The 20,396-nt window shown below is 39.1% G+C and overlaps 1 protein-coding gene across 4 annotated transcripts in view; it reads right to left on the bottom strand.

Annotated features, from left to right (window-relative positions):
* The window catches only part of SMCHD1 (structural maintenance of chromosomes flexible hinge domain containing 1), a 90,973-nt gene that overhangs the window by 32,074 nt on the left and 38,503 nt on the right, over positions 1-20,396 (bottom strand). For all 4 annotated transcript variants that reach the window (XM_056330770.1, XM_056330767.1, XM_056330768.1 and 1 more), the window contains exons 20-27: positions 12,042-12,186; positions 11,643-11,739; positions 8,483-8,555; positions 6,076-6,215; positions 4,870-5,004; positions 3,782-4,009; positions 2,936-3,084; positions 939-1,027 (exon numbers count right to left, since the gene is read on the bottom strand). In XM_056330770.1, the coding sequence (XP_056186745.1) occupies positions 939-1,027; positions 2,936-3,084; positions 3,782-4,009; positions 4,870-5,004; positions 6,076-6,215; positions 8,483-8,555; positions 11,643-11,739; positions 12,042-12,186 (1,056 nt within the window). The remainder of the gene's footprint in view (positions 1-938; positions 1,028-2,935; positions 3,085-3,781; positions 4,010-4,869; positions 5,005-6,075; positions 6,216-8,482; positions 8,556-11,642; positions 11,740-12,041; positions 12,187-20,396) is intronic.

The raw sequence follows: 20,396 nt of genomic DNA, 5'->3' as shown, positions 1-20,396 counted from the left end.
TTGTACAATCGCCCTGCTCAAGCAGACCCACCTGAAGTCAGCTGCCCAGGACTGTGTCCACACAGCTTTTGAATATCCCAAGAATGGAAACTCCAAGATCTCTGGACAACCTGTGCCAGTGCTCAGTCACCCTCACAGTGAAAAAGTATTTCCTGGCGTTCAGAGGGAAGCTCCTGTGTTTCAGTGTGTGCCCACTGCCTCTAGTCCTGTCACTGAACACCACTGGAAAGAACCTGGCTTTATCTTCTTTACACTCTCTCTTCAGTTATTTATATACATTGATAAGATCCCCCTATCTTGTGGGTATCAAAAGGGGATAAAGTGTCTGTATAGTCATATCACATATTTGTGCTTCCCACTTTTTCTCAATAAAAACTCTTGCTATAAAGTTAAAAGAAAAACAAACCATAAAATTGAAAGCTGTTTTTCAACCTGTTAAGTTTGTCCTGCGTGCTTTTCTTTTGCTCACACACAAACTTTTAATGTCCCAAAATACTGTAAGAATTTTCAATTTCTTACTATGCCACGTAGCAACCGCCTACAGAAACTGAAGAATGAGAAGACTGATCCCTAACATGTCGTCTTCTTAGGTTAAAGTTAACCTTGAAATGTTTCACTTTGAATTCCATGCCTTTGAAATAGTCTGAACGCTGTTATGGCCTGTAAGATTTCAGAATATATGAACTAGAAAAAATTTACAAACAATTTGAACTCGGTGTGATGTTCAGACTAAGGCAAATTTTATCGAGAGTAACTACAGAATTGTAGAATGGCAATTAGAGAAGTCTGATCATCCTTCTATGAATGAGAATATAAACCTGCCTTTTATATTAAAACAGTTGAAGATAATTCACTCTTGATGACATCTGTATACATAAGAGGTTAAGAAACTACAAAGAAAAAGTATCTTACAAAAAATAGAATATGCAAATACTCACCGATTTCACTTTGTAGTTCTTCACCCACCTGCAGTGTGTTTGGTCCTTTCAATTTACATTTGATGTGCTTGGGTTCATCAGGACGTGGTCTAAGTCAGCATATGAAAATTGACTTATAATCATTCTCAAGAAGGTAATCACTTATAATAGCAGGCATGATAAAGCATAGAGCAGTTATCTCTTATTTGTGACTGGAATAATATTTTTTTTTTAATTTGATCCTTGCATATATTTACAGCATCAAGCCTTGTACGCACAAGTTACATAGCTTTCACCCCAACCTTATTCAGAGCGAGTTTATCAGACACTACTTACACAGCAAACCACAGCAACGCTATGAGATTTTACCTTATCTGTAATAACTTGCCAACCAGTATTTTACCAAAGATCAGATCATTAGCCAGATAAAGCAGAATTCAAGTTTTGAGTATTTTGTCTTGAAAAAACCCACCATCCCCAACACCTATAAGTCAAAGTAACATACAATTGCCTAAATACTAGAATACATCTACTACTGTAAAATCAATTATAATACCACATTAATCTTGATATGTACATACTAAGGTATCATAGTGTCTCTTGCTACAAAAATATTTGCTGACTTCTTAAGGACTTGATTACAACTAACATAGCTTAAATTTTTTGGTGATACAGTTTTTCCTTAAAAGCAAAACAAAACCAGAGCACATCACAAAAATTATGGATAAGATGAAGAACTGTAAAAAAAGAAAAATAAGATTTACATTTCCTCTTTTGCTACGACAAAGCAGAAGTCATCAGCCTAAACTATGCCTAACACCTGTCTCTTGAAAATATTTTCTGGGATGCTTTTAAACAATCTCAGCCTTGCCTTCCATTTACTTCATGAAGGTTAACATAAGTTATGTGCTGGCTCCCCAAATATTTGAGAATTATCTGGCATCTGTAAGATCCTTTTGTGTGTTCTAAGCTAAAAATGACATGAGATCTTTAAAAATCCCATTAGATTTAACCTCCAGTTAATTTTCATAACTGCAGTAGTATAATCCCTAAATAGAAGTTCCCTGATCTGAGACTGCTTTTCAAAGACAAGCAAAATTATATTAAAGATATTAAATCAATCAATCCATTTTTCTAATTCTTTTCAAGAAGGGAGGTATCAATTCAGCCTGCTTTTCTGCTCTTCTTAAATTAAAAAAATACTACTTAACTGAAAAATTTTCTGTCTCTGACAGTACTGCATCATGAACAGCATTTTACAATATTTTAAAGAATCTTAATGCTTGGTCATGTGATTATTCTTTTTTTTTTTTCTACTGCAGATCTGTGAAAGGTCTAATTGCTACAAATCTACCCCTGCATCAGTGTGCTGTGAACCAATTACTTAATTTTAACCTATTTAGAACACATGAAATACATCCAATTCTAAATGACTTTAGTGTATCTTAACAAACTTTACGAAGATACAGTAAGTAGAACTATCTGCCTGGACTCACGAAGAGTGATAAACAGGCAATTTTTAAAGTTCAGTTTACAGCCGGTCACTTTTGATGGACACGAGATGCAGGCATCCAGCATTTGTCTAGATAAATACTATCTTTAGCTTCAAAGTAATAATATCTGTAACGGTAACAATTAATTAATAGTGATATTTTTATTTGGTAACCAGTGAATGGACTCTTCCGTAAAATTAGTTATTCTATAAGCTAATGTTTATTGGAAGTTTTCAAAGATAGCAATAATCTTCGTCAGTGTATGTAGACTACTTACACTACTTACAGAAGTGATTGCAGGGCTGGATAAAAACAGATTGTAATTGACACTTTCACACAGCTAATGTTCTCATCTGTAAACGATTTGCATAAGAAAACCCCTACTCAACCACCCATACCTACGTTCTCCTGTTTGCCAACTGCTTATATTATTTCAGCTTCTGAAGAAAGATTTTTTTACCCCATAGTACAGATCTACAATCCTTTGCCAACAACATAATAAAGAATTATTTCAAATTAACAAACCTGACTGTAAATGCACTCTCCAAAGACACGTGGACATCAAGATAAGTAATTAGACAGTAACGTACATCTTTTACCGATGTTGGTACTTTCACATCAGGTAATAATCCCTGAATCAACTGTTCTCTGTTAATTCTAGGTGTCCAGTTAACCTAAAATTAAAATTTCTCAAATTAATCAAAAGTTAAATTATTAGTGACTAGCTACATAATACATTTGTGGGCATACTCAATATGCTGAATTAACATACAGGCAATAGAAGCTTCCAATGAAAGCCTGGGCATTTTCCAACAGTAACCAATGCTGTCTTCCCAGACACAGAAAACTACTCTAACCCCCCCCAAGCAAAACATATATTGAGTTTCCCTTGCTTAATCTTGAGTTAGGAAACATCCGATTCTGGAAAACCTCACCAAAAGAAGTGTTACGTCTGGTGAAGCTCTACCTTTGTATTATGTACACAAAGGGATAAGATAGGTAGGCAAATCTTTATGAAGAAACACATGCCTATTCAAGGTTCTTGAATGTTGGGAAAACCCTACATCTGACGAATCGTAATTATGTCAGAATTATTTTCTTATGTTTAGGAGAAGCACTGGAAATTACTAACCTGCTTTTCATAATACTACCCTGAAGTGTTATTTAACCTTTAATTAAATGCCTTTATCTCATCAAGGACACAATTTTAATGAAATTATTATTAAAAATTTATTAAGCAGAGTGAAATTCCCATGTTTAATAATACAGTCTTGAGGAATATTATTTCATAGTCTGATGTCTATGGATTTTAGAGACTCAGCATTGTATCTCTCAGCCATATTATGCTGCTGTTTACTCAAAAGTACTTGCCTTGATTTTTTCTGCCACAGCTGGAGTTATATGTATCTCCCTTTCTCCTTCATCATACATCTGAAATATAAGGTTGCGCATGATATCACCAGCAACCCAACTAATTTCATCCTGATGTTTAATTTGAATAGCTTTTTGTCCGTCCATACTTAAGACCTGCAGTCTTGCAACACGACTGCTAGGAAGAAGTTTAATAATCTTTTCCACTGGTGGCACATCTTTACAACTCTATACATGAGGAGAAAAAAAATAATTAACATATTAAGTATACTTCTATGCATAAATATCACTCCATAATAACCTATGACACTACTCTGGATTATCAGGTGTGACCTGGTGTCCAAACATGAAATCAGCTTGAATTGTGAAAAGTAAATCAAAAGGACATGCAAGAATACTTACAACTTTTAACAGGTATTAGAATTGATGCTATTTAGAAAACATTTTCTGTTCCAAAAGTACTTTGCTATACAATTTACAATATATGTTTTAAGAGTACTCATAAATATCCTTTCATATAGGTCGTCTTGCCATATTAGTATTTGTTTACACATTTTTCAGTACGTTTTCTCCAGCAGCATGGCTCTACAGACTACTCGAGAACCGGGATGTTCAACAACATTTAAAAAATTCAAAATTCCAAGAGCTTTAAGACTGAATTGCTACTCTTGCAAAACTTGATTTTTAACCTCTGAAAAAAATGTATCTCTTCTTCACTTAATTTTTGGGGAACCCATTGCCATACCTATTTGGGCTCTAAGTGTTTATGCAACGAAGGCATTTGTTAGAAGGATCCAGGGAGTAAAAAAGGGAAGAAAAATCCCAGAAATAATGCATATTTCTGAAATATGCTAGGGATTTTAGAAATAAAGAGTAAGATGTGAAGAAAAAAATGGAAGAAATACTTTGCTTTTTTATGATTACCCAGAGAGGAAAAAGGGCAGACACCGATTATCAGACTTATGGTAACTAGAACAGTAACTTTTGGAGGTTAAGTTCATTCATAAAAGACTTCAGCACACTAGCAAGACAGTACAATAAACTGTTTTCAATCTTTTGTTCAACCAAACATCCAAATCAATACTTACAGGTATTTCAATACTTGCTTTCAGTATCTGGTCTTTCTTGATATTCTGTACATGTATAACTGTACCAGTTAAAATGTTTGTTCCTGCATTACTGCAGTCCACAGAATACACAGGAAGGTCTGAAGCACCTGAAAACTAAAATGTAAAATTAAACTTCAGATTTCCTTCACAGAACCAATAGGATTATTCCAGAAATTATTCTTTATATAAGTCCAAATATATATAAGATTATGTACAGATAATTTTGATAGTTTTCAGTCTTCCAGAAGCCTGCAAGATCAACACCTATGGGTTTTTTTCCACAGGTTATAAGAGATGTGTGGGAGAACCGAAGAAGTTATAGAAGTAAGAATTAAAATCCACTCAACTATTTTGTATTAATTCATAAACACTAGTCTCTTAGCCTCTCATAAACATAAGACACCTATGAAATCTCTTTTGCCACTATGGCAATAAATTAACTTAAGTTGTCAAATAAACCTCCTTTTCATTAATTTTCAAAAAAAACCCACACACCTTAAACAGAATTTAAATATCAAGTTCAGTATGTCATCATACTACTGCAGATCCAGTCTACATGAAGAGTAGGTATGTGCATAAAGTGTAAATGGAATGCAGACTATTTTGCAGTGGGAAAAGCATTTTTTTATTTGTTTACCTGGTCTTGCTGGAAGACTGATTTCAGTAGAATTGGAAAAGTAATTTTCTTGACTTAAAAAAAAGCACCCTAGGTCCAAAAGGGTAAAAGTTTTTTTTACTTCTACAAGCCACAGTAACACCTGCATTCCCTTCTGAACTTAGGTAAATACTTATGATTAAGTCTTATCTGATATTATTTTTAGGCAATAGACTTGCATTTTCATCTTAAAAAAAAAAATAAAATCAAAAGCAAGCTGTATGAAGGTTTTTTTTTCCTGAACAGATGTCAGCATTGTATGTCACAAATCTGACCTAAAATACCTTAAAATTGTAGCTATATATGCTCACATAATTTTCTTTTCTATTTCTAAGGCCAGGTTCCTCTGATTCTGAAACTTACTGAATGACTCATAAAGCAAGAGTTAGTTATGTCTACCAAGCTATAGAAACTTCAAAAGCATTATTAAAGGTAATAAATTCTATCTAGATGCCAAAATAGGCTCTTTTGCCAGCCCTTTAAAAAGCAAGTATCAAAATTCTTGCGAGACATAATGAAATGCAGTTTACCTTACAATGAACTATCAGCTTGGGCTGTGCTGTTATATTCCCTGATTCATCCAGTACTTCAACCTGAAAGGGGAAGGCTGTACCATTTTCAATCTTTAGAATCTCAGAATCTGGTTTTACTTTCAATTGACAAGGAGGACCTGTTAAAATGCAGGATTGCAGAACAGTGGTTATATTTTAGATAACTTGTGAGACACTGAATTTCAGTTTTTGCTATCTCAAAAAGTTTTTAAAGCCAAGCTACCAAGATTTCTGGTAACAAACCATTTAGACTAATCCAAGTGCATTGCTTTATGCAGAGAATTTCTAGACACTTCCTGGCTTTCAATACATACTGCCTGCCAATCTTCTGAATTAATTCAGCAAGAGACAGTTAGACAAACATGATGAACTTCAGCACATACAAGGTGTAAACACGTAACAGTGCTATTTAGATAGTATACAGATCCATTCATCAAAAAGAAACTTGGGTGCTTTCTCCTGACCGGTTAAAACCAAATATATTAATGTTGAGACACCTGATCAATCGATGGGCAGCAGTTTAATTACCAAAGCCACCACAGCTACAACTTACATGGAAAGGAAACGAAAAGAAAATGTTGTTGGCATTATTTGGATAGTAAAGTGAACCTATTCAAGTAAGTCTACCCCTTGAACATGTAACTAACCACCTTAAAAATAGAGAAAGAAGTAACAGATTACTATTAAAGGAAGAGTTCTGAAGGAACAAAGAAGCCCATTTTTCAGAAACATCCTTTATGCATCATTCATTAAAACTTCCATTTCAAACTCACTGGCTGAAGAACAGGAAAAGACTGAAATAGCTTTCATTCACTCCTTCCTTAAAAAACAGCTTTAAGAGCCAAGGATAAGTCTAATGAGAAGAAAGAGGTAGCAAAGCATCTCTACATTGCCAAAAGCGAAAGATTCTAATGAAGGATGAAGTTGCCTCCAGCCCAAGGTAAATACTAAGCAATATAAAAGTCAGATCATTCCACTCCATTTTACACATGAAGCTGTAGCTCCTCAAGAGATAAAGAATAATGGAATAAACTGTGCATTGCTGCTCTTACAAAGCTTGAAGTACACAACTTGTCTGCAAAATGCATGGGAAAGCCTGTAATTTGTAATCTGGGAGACCAAAAATCAGCCTTCAAACTATACCTTATATCCGAAATCCAGAAAAACTCAGGTAATGAAGTAATATGATACCTGTTATCCCTCATAAGGGAATCCTTGGAACCAAGGCATCCACAAGACATAAAAACCTGGTAAGGGCAGTAGACTTGCATGGGTCAGGGCAATCCCAAGCACAAATACAAACTGGGCAGAGAATGGATTGAGAGCAGCCCTGAGGAGAAAGACCTGGGGGTGTTGGCTGACAAGAAGCTCAATATGAACCATGTGTTTGCAGCCCAGAAAGCCAATCTTATCCTGGGCTGCATCAAAAGAAGCATGACCCGCAGGTCGAGGGAGGTCATTATCTCTCTCTGCCCTGCTCTTGTGAGACACCACCAGGAGTACAGCGTTCAGCTCTGGGTCCTTCAACATACTGACATGGACCTGTTGGAGCAGGTCCAGCAGAAGAGCCACGAGGATGATCAGAGAGCTGAAGCACCTCTCCTATGAAGTCAGGCTGAAAGAGCTGGGGCTGTTCAGCCTGGAGGAAGACTCCAGGGTACCTAAAGGGGGCCTACAAGAAAGCTGGAGAGGGACATTTTATAAGGGCATGCAGTGATAGCACAAGGGGTAATGGCTTTAAACCAAAAGAGGGTAGATTTAGGTTAGATATGAGGAAGAAATTCTTCACTATGAGGGAGCGAGGCACTGGAACAAGTTACCCAGAGAAGTTGTGGATGCCTCACCCCTGGAACCGCTCAAGGCCAGGCTGGATGGGGCTTTGAGAAATCTGGTCTAGTGGAAGGTGTCCCTGCCTATGGCAGCAGGGCTGGAACTAGATGATCTTTAAGGTCCCTTCCAACCCAAACCAATCTACAATCCTTAAGTCATTCACAAGATGTTCTCTACAGGAAGAACAGGTCAACAGAGATTACTACAGGTTAATGGGCTCAATTCTGAACAAAAATGAGAAGAAATTCATTCATTCAGTGGTCAAGGTTAGAAAAAGATCTCCAATAATTAAAACAAAGTGAAAATCAGTCTCAAGTAAGCAGACAAATTCCAGTTGCTAGAATGACAGACAAGACTGGGCTGTGAGTTTGATTTTATTCCCGCTAGGAAAGACATGCCCTTAGCTTTATTTAGCTTCACTCACTACCTGGATGAGCTACAATATCCTTTTTTATGCCTCACTAAATGTTTTATCTTCTTGGGAGAAGAAGCATTTCATTAGTAGTGTCAGAATAATTGTCAACAGAAATTCACTAAATATTTTAAGGATGCTTACCAGGCTGCAATCTTATTTTAAAGATTTGTGTGTCTTCTTTCAAACCAGGAAGAGTAACCTTCAGGTTAAAGTTCTAATGAAAAGAATATTTAAAATATTAACCTTAAACAAAACAGATCATAAATCATCTCACATTGTCTGTCAATTCAAATACATTTAAATTTCAGAAGTCTGTCCAAATTTTATCATACTGCTACATAAATCAAGATTATTTTTTTTTCCTGTACTAAGATCTGTCTTTTTCATATTATTCCCAGAGATGTTCAATCCAGGATTTGCATGTTAAACTACACTGTTCTGAAACCATTAAAAGCAGCTATCATAACTAGTGGGTTTTAGAGAAAGGGTCTGCAAGTTCTGTGTTCATTATTCCTTAGCCAATTGCCTGAAGCAAGGCACCACAATTACTATCCATGTCACCTTTGAAATAAGGCCATAGGAAAAACAACTGCATCATTAAAACCAAGTTTCACATTAAAATCAAGAGAATGAAGCAGTCTAATCCATGAGCTTAAAAGCTCCAATTGTAAAAGACTAGTTGCATTGCAGATATGAGAATTTCATATTTTATATATTTGAGAATATTTCATTGCAATTCATGAATTGTCATTTGTATGTGTTCAGAAACGCTGCCTCTGGAAAGGTTCAGTTCTGTAATCCTGGTTTATGCCCTTCCCATGCCTCACAGGGTATATGCAGCATTAACACCTTGTAGATTGGATGAAAACAATCAGGCAATTGTTTTGGCTTGCTGGGTAAGAGAAGCAGAAAGTACCATGAGGCCTGGGCAGGTGCATCACAACTGCAGCCACATCAAATAAACTCGCCAACTGATGGTTGGCCACAAACACGCATGAAAACTCTCCAGCTCCAACCAATCAGCCAACCATGCTGGTCTGCCTGCCAGCCAAGGAGCACAGATCAGCTGGAGTTTGATTAAAACAAACAGGTGAATCACAAGAAAAGGGGAAGGCAAAATACACTAAAGGTACATGTTGGGGGACTTGGGAAAAATAAGGTAGGGAATAAAAACATATGAAACCAGTATAGCTGACAGCTGACATTTAATGTCAACAAGTCAAATTCTTCAGTAATTCATTCAGTCAAGCTTTGTATTCAGTACTAGACACTCCTCCTATGCTCCCCTTCATTTAGTTTTAACCCCTTTACTGCAATACTCAATTTTACTTATTGCCTTCTTAATACTGCACTATCTTCTGCCTCTAATTAATCAGTTTACATCTTTAACTTCACTCCTTTTAATCTTAACATCTGTGTCATCTAGGTAAGTTCCTTCCCCTTATCCTTCATGACCCCTGTTATCTACTTTCCTTTGGCATTCAAGTCTGGTTCTATGTATATTTTAGTACTTTAAAATGTAAAGAATAAAGAGATACTATTTTCCTTTTTTAAACTCTCTTCTTCACCCTTCTCCTGACTATTAAAAATCCTACAAGGCAGCAGTCCGCTTGATATTGCTTACACACCAGACTTAAAATTTTCTCTTTGATTCCACCCACAATCAAAACATACTTATCTGTCTTGACTGGTTTGGGTGGAATTAAATCAATGACTACAGAAGTAAATGAAGTCTGCTTTCTTTTTCTTCTCCATCAGTGTTTCCTTCATTGACGACTGTGATATTTTTTATTTCTTATCTCAAGTTTCTTGTCTCCATTTGACATGATTACTCCTTCAACATTTTCTCCTTAACTCTTCTGTCAGGAAAACATTAATTTTTCCCATGCTCTCAATTCCTCTTTTTGTTCTCTCATTCTCTTTCTCCTTCTAAATTCTCTCCAGAATCCTTATTACTAGCTGTCGCTCTGAGATACTTTAGCTGTTCTACTACAATTTCAAAATCAACTTTTAAGGTGCTGAAAATTTCTGTATTCTTCTTTGCTTCTCATTTTAAAGCACTGAAAATTACACTGTATTTATGATTTAAAATTATCTGCTGTTTTTACTCTGTTGTCCCACCACCCTGCTTTTTGTCATTATTTTTCATTACCATCTTAAACAGTCCTTTTTTCATATAAATTAGAACCACTACTTTCAGTGCCAGCTCCTGAACAGTCTCTGAAATTTTACACAATTAAGCAACATGAGAAAATAACACCTCTTCTTTTTCATTATTATATTATGGTATTATTTCTGTATGGCAAGCTCCTTAAATGAGTCTTGGTCTTAGCCCTCACCACATTTATGTCTTACTACAGCCTGGCGCTTTTACTCCTACATACCTCTCCCATGACCCACCTCTATCTTCTGTCATTATTCTTGTTCTTCACCTTAAAGGCTGAGCTTTGCCTACAAAACTTACTACATTGAACACCCTCCAGTTTTCAATAAACAGATATATGCTCCCTCTTCTCTTTACACACCTTTCCACCAGCAGCATTATTTGCTTTTTCCTAAACAACAATATCAACAGTGTAATAAGGTACATTCAGCTACCTCAGTTCCTAGCTTTGTCTTTACTACGCTAGACATCAAATCTAAATGAAAGGATTAAGACCTGGTTAAAATACGTGTAAATATACCATATACATGATTTTAAAATTATTTTTTAGGACTATTTTATCATGTAACATGGTTTTGGTTTTACAGTAAATTAGAAGCTTCAGTAGGTGCTGAGAATCCATCAGTAACAGGTTGCACTTGGATGACATATTTGCTACAGAAGTGAAAACAGCATTCTGGAAACATCTAGAGAAGTTTAAGCAGTTACCACGCATATTAACTATTACTACTTATTATCTCAAATACAAGAATGAAATACTTTAGTGCTCCCTATGCTATTTCAGCATGAAAGTCACCAGGATGATTTGGCTTAAACCAATCTGAGCACCAGTTTAAACTAAAACTGGCTGATTTAGCATGCTGGGTACACTACCACACACCCATGTGTTGCTCAGCTCCTTAACTCCAGTCCCCTCAGCTAACAGAGTGCAGCTGTGGGAAAGACGAATTGCTCCAGGTAGAGCTGCAAGAGATCAGTTGAAAATATCCCAAGAACTACCTGTAGTCATTAGCATAGACCAAACTTCGATAACACTATGTGACAACTCATTTTACACAAAAATCATTTGTTCTGTGGTTTGGTGTTTTTTTTTTTTTTTCCAAATATGCTACTTCAAGTTTAAATTCATAAGCCTACCTTGCCCTGGCAACTATTTACACAGCCTTTAGCAGTAACACCTTTAATGATGCACTTTGCTCCTGTAGTTACTTCTTCATACTGCAATGTCAATCCACTAGGAAAATATATAGAAAACAAAACAGAATCAATTTAAAAATAAACACATATACATTATTTTAAAAAAAATTTATTTTAAAAATAATAACACACACACCCCAAATTACCTTGTTTTAATATACAAGATAATTTCAGATACTCTTATGGAAATAAAAGCAACAATGTCAGTTCATTTATGTGAAATGTATCCAGTATATCACTCAAACAAACTCCAAAGAATTACTGTATTAATGTCACATGAGGAAAGGACAAAAAAAACCCAACGAAAAACCAAAAAAACAAATGAGATGGTTGAATTACCTAGCTTCAAGAATTGGTTTAATATCAGTTGTCAACTGTGTTGCATGACCAAATTCATCCTGCAGTTCCAAAGGAATATTAAAAGGTACTCCAACTCGAAAAGGAAGCTCCAAAAGACCCACTGAAAATTTCTCTGGTTTGCCCTCTAAGAGAAAAGAATAACACATTTTCAGAAGGAATTACATGTGTTTACTGGCTTTTTCTTAATTAAGGCTGCAATTGAATCATGTTGTTTTCAGTCTCAAAGTAAATAGGCTGTCCAGAATATTGTTGTAATCAAATTCATGGTTAAGTGACTGACCCTGCTTTTTTAACTTACACTAATACAAACCCAATAGTTGAAACATAACAGCAGTAGACTATGGTATAAGAAACATAACAGGACAGCTAAAACTTCCAGAGTAGTTAGAGCATCAATACAGCATCTGAAAGTGGATAAATTCCCTGTGGACAGCTTTTCTTAAACATTTAATTGCTTTAATTCTGTTAAAATAAGATCATTCTCGCAACAAAACATCTTTATTCTATAACTATTCCAAATTTGAGAGACAAAGATGAGTAATGATAGCATTTGAAGAAGAAACATGAGTGCATCCTTCCTGTGAAATCTGGTCCCATTAGACTGCCTCCTCCTTGAAAAATGAGACCACAGTGGTACAAATGGGAGCTTGTAAATCAAGAGTAATGTTCTCAAACTGTCTTGACCAAGTGGCCTTTGAAAAAAGAAGCAATACAGTGTTATGCTAAATGGTGGCTAAATATCCTAGCAAATAGTTTTGGACTCAAATTAACAGGTACTTTCACTACCTACAGGTAGTTATCATTATCATGGAGTTTCTTTTGCACAAGGTATGTAAAAATCATGGGGGGTGGCGGTGGGGGGGTGGGGGGGAGAGAAGGAAGATATTACTTGTATTGGCCAAAATTTTGTTGTTGTTGTAACCAATACATAAAGACTTTAACCTTACAGTGTTTAAAATTTTATTTACAAGTGAACAATAAAATTATAAAATGATTTCACAAAATAACAGTAAAAGAACTTCTGCACTGTCAAAGTGAGTAACTACCAAAACAACACATCTAAACGAAACCCACAACACTTAAAAGATTGACTTGGGAAGTTCAGTTTTAACTGGCATTTATGATGATTTTTTTAGCTTACCAATAACTGTAAACACTGAGCAACAACCTGCTGTTAGAGAAATAAAATAATTTGTTTCTCAGACAAAAAAAGCTGTTGATCTCAGTTCAGATTTTAATCATTCTTTTCTGGATTTTTAGTATCTCTATACATAAAAGGTCTCACAAATGTTAATATTTTGAGATATCGAGTGTGAGGATTTATGGCTGCCTCTGAGACAAAACAAAACACTGCAAAAATAAAGACTTGAAATATTCACTTTTCAAGACTGAAGATATTAAAAATGGCAAATTATCTTCTGACTAGATAAAAGAAAAAGCAGCAACAGATAGCAAAAGTTGTTTTTGGTACCACTGTGTTAAAAGTACCAAACTATTAGTTCATTAGATTTTTAGAGTATATATTCCGTTCCAAGGAGAACTGTTAATTTCAATTGTTATAGCCAAAGGAACCTTTAACTGAAGGCTGCCATGCTGCGGAAAGTACAGTACTATTGAAAAATAATTTTAAAAATACAGAATGTAACTTTGCAACTCTTAAGATTGTCTTTTTGCTTTGATAAAAAGACTAAAGAAGCAGCAACACAAGGTTCATTTATGTATTAATTCAGAGAAAGATTTTATTTTTTTTCCTTTTCTTGGAACTTCACAGAAGTATCTTCAAACTTCCATGCCAGGTTTTCAGACATATGTTTAAATAATTACTCTTCTCAAGTAATGCCAAACACTTTTTCTGTGTTATCACACAAGAATACCTCTTTCTGTTCTGCCAATAGTACTTTTGCAGAAGCTTTTAGAAGAATATGCTACAAAGAACTCTTTTCTGCCTAAAGGGTTTGAATGCAAAGCCTCTAGTTTTGTGGAAAAAATAGGAGGCTTCTGAAAGCATTTACTTTTGTCTTCTTCTTCTGGACATTTTAGCTCTACCTTCTGAACTTGTGACAAAAATATCCATTTTAATATTAAATGCAAAGGAGCTAAGTATTTTTGCCTTCCCCCCAACACTCCCTGCCCCATCCTCCTTATAGATAAAGCTCAGAGAATGGCTGAGGTTGGAAGAGTTCTCTGGGGGTCATCTTATCCAATGCCCCTGGCTCAAGCAAGGCCATCTACAGCCAGTTGCCCAGGACCATGTCCAGATGTTTTTTGAATATCCTCAACAATGGATACTCTGCAGCCTCTTGGGCAACCTGTGCCAGTGCTCAGTCACCCTCACAGTGAAAAAATATTCCCTGGTGTCTGGAGGGAACCTCTTGTGTTTCAGTGTGTGCCCACTGCCTCTAGTCTTCGCACTGGGCAGCACTGAAAAGCACCTGGCCATATCTTCTTCACACTCTCTCTTCAGTTATTTACAGATCTCTTCGAATCTTCTCTTCTCCGAGTGGAGCAGCTCCAGCTCTCCGAGCCCTTCTTCACATAAGAGATCATAGAATGGTTTGGGTTGGAAGAGACCTTAAAGGTCATCTAGTTCTAACCCCCCTGCCATGGGCACAGACACCTTCCACTAGACCACGTTGCTCAAAGCCCCATCCAGCCTTGGCCTTGAACATTAATGGGGATAATGAAACACTAACCAGGGATGAGGTATCCACAACTTCTCTGGATAACCTGTTCCAATGCCTCACCACCCTCCAGCCCCTTCATCATCTTTGTAGCCCTTTACTGGACTCTCTCCAGTATGTCCATATTTCCACGTTGTAATGTAATGTGCTCAGGACTGGACACAGTACTCCAGCTGTGGCCTCACCAGTGCTGAGTACACCACCTCCCTCTAACCTGCTGACAACTCTCCTCCTAATGCAGCCTAAAATGCTGCTGTTCTTTGCAGCAAGGGCACACAGCTGGCCCTTGCCCACCAGGAGGACCCCCAAGTCCTTTTCTGCAAAACTGGTCTCAAGCCTGTCAGGTGCCAGCCTGTACTGGTGCATGGGGTTGTTCTTCCCCAGGTACAGAACTTTGTACTTCCTCTTGTTGAACTTCCTGTCTGCATTTCTCCAGCCCACTGAGGTCCCTCTGGATAGCAGCACAGCTCTCTGGTCTCCAATCAGCCACTCTTCTCAGTTTTGTGTGATCAGCAAACTTGACCTCCAGCTAGACTTCGTGCCGCTGATCACCACTCTCTGAGCCAAGCCTTCTGCCAGTTGTCAGCCCACCTCACTGTCCGCTCATCCAGCCCATACTTCATCATCTTGTCTATGAGGATCTTCCAGGAGACAGTGCTAAAAGCCTTACTGAAGTTTAGGTAGACAACATTCACTGCTCACACCTCGTCTACCAAGCTAGTCATTTCATCATAGAAGGTGAATCCATGCTAACTACTTCTGATAATGACCTTGTCCTTCATGTGCCTAGAAATGGTTTCCAGGATTAGTTGCTCCACCACCCTGCCAGGGATCAAGATGAAGCTCACTGGCCTGTAGTCCCTTAGGCCCTCCTTGCCCTTTTTGAAGATAGAAGGGATATTCTTTCCTCCAGTCATTCAGGCAGTTCTTACAATTGCCATGATTATTCCATTACTGAGAGTGGCCTCACAATGAATCAGCCAGCTTTCTCTGCCTCTCCCCACCCAGATCCTCTTCCACCAAGGGTATATCTTCCTTGCTCCAGACCTTCCATTGGCCTCTGAGGCCTGGGATTCCTGAAGTTCTGCTCTGCTAGTAAATATTTAGGCAAAGAAAGTGTTCGGTATCTTGGCCTTTTCCACATCCTGTGTCCCCTGCCTCATTCAACAGTGGGCCCACGTTTACCCCAGTCATCCTTTTATCACCTCCGTATTTATAAAAAAGCTCATCTTGTTTCTGACATCCCTTGCCAGGGATTCCAGTTTCAATTCCAATTAGACACTGGCTTTCCTAACCTCATCCCTGCATGCTTGTATAGCATCCTTGTATTCCTCCCAGCTCATCTGTTTCCACTTTCTATACACTTATTTTTTGTGTTGAGTTTTGCCAGGAGCTCCTTGTTCATCCATACAGGCCTCCTGGCATTTTTGCCTGGCTTCCTACTCATTGGGATAGACTAGAATTGAGCTTGAAGAAGGTGGTCTGTGAATATTAACCAGTTTTCTTGGTCCCCTATTTCGATCCAGGGCCTTATCCCATGGAACTCCACCAAGCAGATCTTTGAGGAGGCCAAAGTCTTCTCTCCTGAAGTCCGGGGTTGTGAGCTTCCTTTTTTCAAGACTGCCTTGAAACCACATGCCGAAAAAGCCCCTCTTTGTTTGCAAGTATGAGGTCCAGCAGAGCACCTGTCCTTGTTGGTTCCTCTCTCACCCGAGTCAGGAAATTGTCATTGATGCACTCCAGGAATCTCCCAGATTGCTTATGCCCTGCTGTGCTGTCCCTCCAGCAGATATCGGGGTGGCTGAAGTCCCCCCCAAAGACCAGGGTCTGCAAATATCATACTGCTTCTGGGTGGCTGTAGAAGGTCTCATCCATTTGTGCTTCCTGATCAGGTGGCCTATAGGAGACACCCCACGACAGTGTCATCCGTAGCGGTTTGCTCTTTAATATTTACTCATAAGCTCTCAGTTGGTTCATCATCCAATCCCCAGGCAGAGCTCCATGTATTCCAGCTGTTCTCTTAAACAAAGGGCAACTTCACCTTCTTGTCTTCTTGGTCTGTCTTTCCTGTATCCATTGCAACATTCCAGTTACGTAAGCCATTCTACCACATCTCCATGACTCTAGGAAGATCAAAGCCCCATTGTCTTTAACTCATCATGTTTATTCTCCATGCTGCATGCACAAGAGAGGCACCAAAGCATTCTGATTTCCCAGAAAGGGTTTTGGTGATTTCTCCATAATGGTGCCTTGCATACATGCAAACGCTGCAGGTGAGCCCACTTCAGCACCATTTTGATTTTGTGATTTTTCTGTCACATCACTTCAGGCTCTTTGCTAGTCTGTCATGTCTATCACTCCCTCACAGGGCTGCTGGTAACACTCTTCCTCCCCCATCATTCCTAGTTTAATTGCAGCTTGGGTTTTTGCCACTGCAGAACAAGGCAAAGGCACAGCATGGCAAAAGGGTTGAACAAAACTTCCTTTTGAACTGGAGACTGACAGCCAGAGACTAAGAGAAGATCTATTTTTTTTAATATATGTAGGACACATATTTCCATTCTTATGTACAAGCACACTTACATAAAAGGGTGAGTCCTGCTGATAAGAAACTGGAGGATGTATAATCTGTAATTAGCGTATATTTTAAATTAATTTAGTGAATAAATAACTACAGATTTTAAGATGAATTATGATTACAGAATCAGAAGTAGAGATTTTTTTAAAAAATCCTATGAAATCTCATTTACAGATAACATATTACTCCTTTATAATTTACAAACAAATCGTGGTTCATACTTCTGTACAGAAAGAGCAACTTCAAGCTAGTCTACAGATTTATTCTTTTCATAAATATACGCCTATTTTCCCTGGAAATGAAGTATATTCCAAAAAAAAACCAACCCACTTCTAGAATCATTTAGGTTGAAAAGAAGCCTTATGACCATTGAATCCAGCTGCTAACCTAACACTGCCAAGTCCATCGCTAAACCACGTCCCTAAGCACCGCATCTACAAGTCTTTTAAACATCTTCAGGGATAGTGACTCTGCCACCTCCCTGGGCAGCCTGTTCCAATGCTTCACCATCCTTTCAGTGAAGAAATTTTTCCTAGTATCCAATCTAAACCTCCCCTGGCACAACTCGAGGCCATTTCATCTTGCCCTATCACTTCTTACTTAGAAGAAGACACCAACACCCTCCTTGTTACAGCCTCCTTTCAGGTAGTTGTAGAGAGCAATAGGTCTCCCCTGCATCTCTTCTCCAGGGTAAACAACCCCAGTTCCCTCAGCCACTCCCCATAAGACTTGTGCTCCACACCCTTCACCAGCTTTGTTAACTGAACATGCTCCATCCAGCACCTCCACATGGACACACTCCAGCACTTCATCCCTCTTGAAGTGAGTGACCTAAAACTGAAAGTATTCAAGGTGCGGCCTCACCAGTGCTGTGTACAGGGGGACAATCACCTCCCTTGTCCTTCTTGGCCACGCTGCTGGCTCATGTTCAGCTGGGCATCAACCAGCACCCCCAGGTCCTTTTCTGCCAGGCAGCTTCCCAGCCACTCTTCCCCAAGCCTTAGTGTTACATGAGGTTGTTGTGACCCAAGTGCAGGGCCCAGCACTGAGCCTTGTGGAACCTCATGCAGCTGGCCTCGGCCCATCGGTCCAGCCCGTCCAGATCCCTCTGCAGAGCCTGCCTGCCCTCCAGCAGATCAACGCTCCCCCACAACTTGGTGTCACCTGCAAACTTACTGAGGGGGCACTTGGCCCCCTTGTCTAGATCATTGATAAAAGATACTAAACAGGACTGGAGCGAGCACTGAGCCCTGGGGAATACCACTTGTGACCAGTCCCCAGATGGATGTGACTCCTTTTAACCCAGTGTAGAGTACACCTGCCCAAGCCATGAGCAGCCAGTTTCTCCAGGAGAATGGTGTGGGAAATAGTGTCAAAGGCTTTACTAAGGTCTAGGTAGACACCATCCACAGCCTTTCCCTCATCCACTAAGCGGGTCACCTTTTAATGGAAAGAAATCAGGTTCATCAAGCAGGACCTGCCTTCAATAACCCCACGCTGGCTGGGCCTGATCCCCTGGTTTTCTTGTACATGCTGCATGATAGCGCTGAGGATGACCTACTCCATAATCTTCCCTGACACTGAGGTCAGGCTGACAACCCTGTAGTTCCCTGGATCCTCTTTCTGGCCCTTCTTGTAGACAGGCATCAAATTGGTTAACCTCCAGTGAACTGGGACCTCTTGGTTAACCAGGACTGCTGATAAATGGTGGGAAGTGGCTCGGTGAGCACCTCTGCCAGCTGCCTCAGCACTGTTGGATGGTGTAGCCAGTTACTGACCATTTCCCCTTGGATTTTGGGGGCTTCATTCTGCTCCCTGTCTTTCAGTTCAGGGGGCTGGGTACCGGAGAACAACTGGTCTTAGTATTAAAGATTGAGGCAAAGAAGGTATTAAGTACCTCAGCCTTTTTCCTCATCCTTTGTTACTACGCTTCCTCCCAGCATCCCATAAAGGATGGAGATTCTCCTTAGCCTGCTTTTTGCTGCCGATATATTTATAGAAACATTTTTAATTGTCTTTTACAGCAGTAGCCAGATTAAGTTCTAGCTGGGCTTTGGCCCTTCTAGTTTTCTCCCTGCATAACCTCACGACACCCTTGATAGTCCTTCTGAGTTGCCTGTCCCTTCTTCCAAAGGTGGTAAACTCTCCTTTTGTACCCGAGTTCCAGCCGAAACTCTCCGTTCAGCCAGGCCAGTCTTCCTCCCTGCCAGCTTGTCTTTCAGCACATGGGGATGGCCTGTTCCTGCACCTGTAAGATTTCCTTGTGGAAGAATGTCCAGACTTCCTGGACCCCTTTGCCCTTCAGAGTCGTCCCCCCCAAGGGACTCTGTCAACCAGGCTCCTAAACAGGCCACAGCTGGCCCTTCAAAGTCCAAGGTGGTGGTTCTGCTGATCCCACTTCTTACTTCTTCGTCAATCAAAAACTCTGTCATCTCATGACTGCTATGCCCAAGATGGCCTCCAACTGTCACATCACCCGCAAGTCCTTCTCTGCTCACAAACAGGTCCAGTGGTTCACCTTCCCCTACTTGGCTCAGCCATCAGTTCTGTCAGGAAGGTATCTTCCACACACTCCAGGAACCTCCTGGAATGTTTCCTCCTCGCTGTATTGTATTTCCAGTGGACATCTAGTAAGTTGAAGTCCCCCACAAGAACAAGGGCTAGTGATTTTGAGACTTGTCCCAGCTGCTTATAGAGTATTTCATCTGCCTCTTCATCCTGGTTGGGTGGTCTACAACAGACTCCTACCATATCTGCCTTGCTGGCCTTCCTTCCGCTGATGCTTAACCATAAACACTCAACCCTATTGTCACCATCATCAAGCTCTAGACAGTAAAAACACTCCCTAACATACAGGGCTACTCCACCGCCTCTCCCTCCTTGCCTAACGCTTCTGAAGAGTTTATAGCCATCAAGAAGGGCTTATAAACAAAAACTAACCAGCCACTAACAGATAAATGCACACAAATAAATTAGGAAATAAAATTAGTATCTTAAGAGGACTAGAGAAACAGGACCAGCAAGGCTGTACCAGAAATGTGATGTTAACCATACACTGTACGTGTTACAGTCTTC

Source organism: Falco biarmicus, chromosome 3, assembly GCF_023638135.1.
Source record: "Falco biarmicus isolate bFalBia1 chromosome 3, bFalBia1.pri, whole genome shotgun sequence".
Classification (NCBI taxonomy): domain Eukaryota; kingdom Metazoa; phylum Chordata; class Aves; order Falconiformes; family Falconidae; genus Falco; species Falco biarmicus.
The sequence above is the reverse complement of the archived record's forward strand: the minus strand, read 5'-3'. Positions and strand labels throughout refer to the sequence as shown.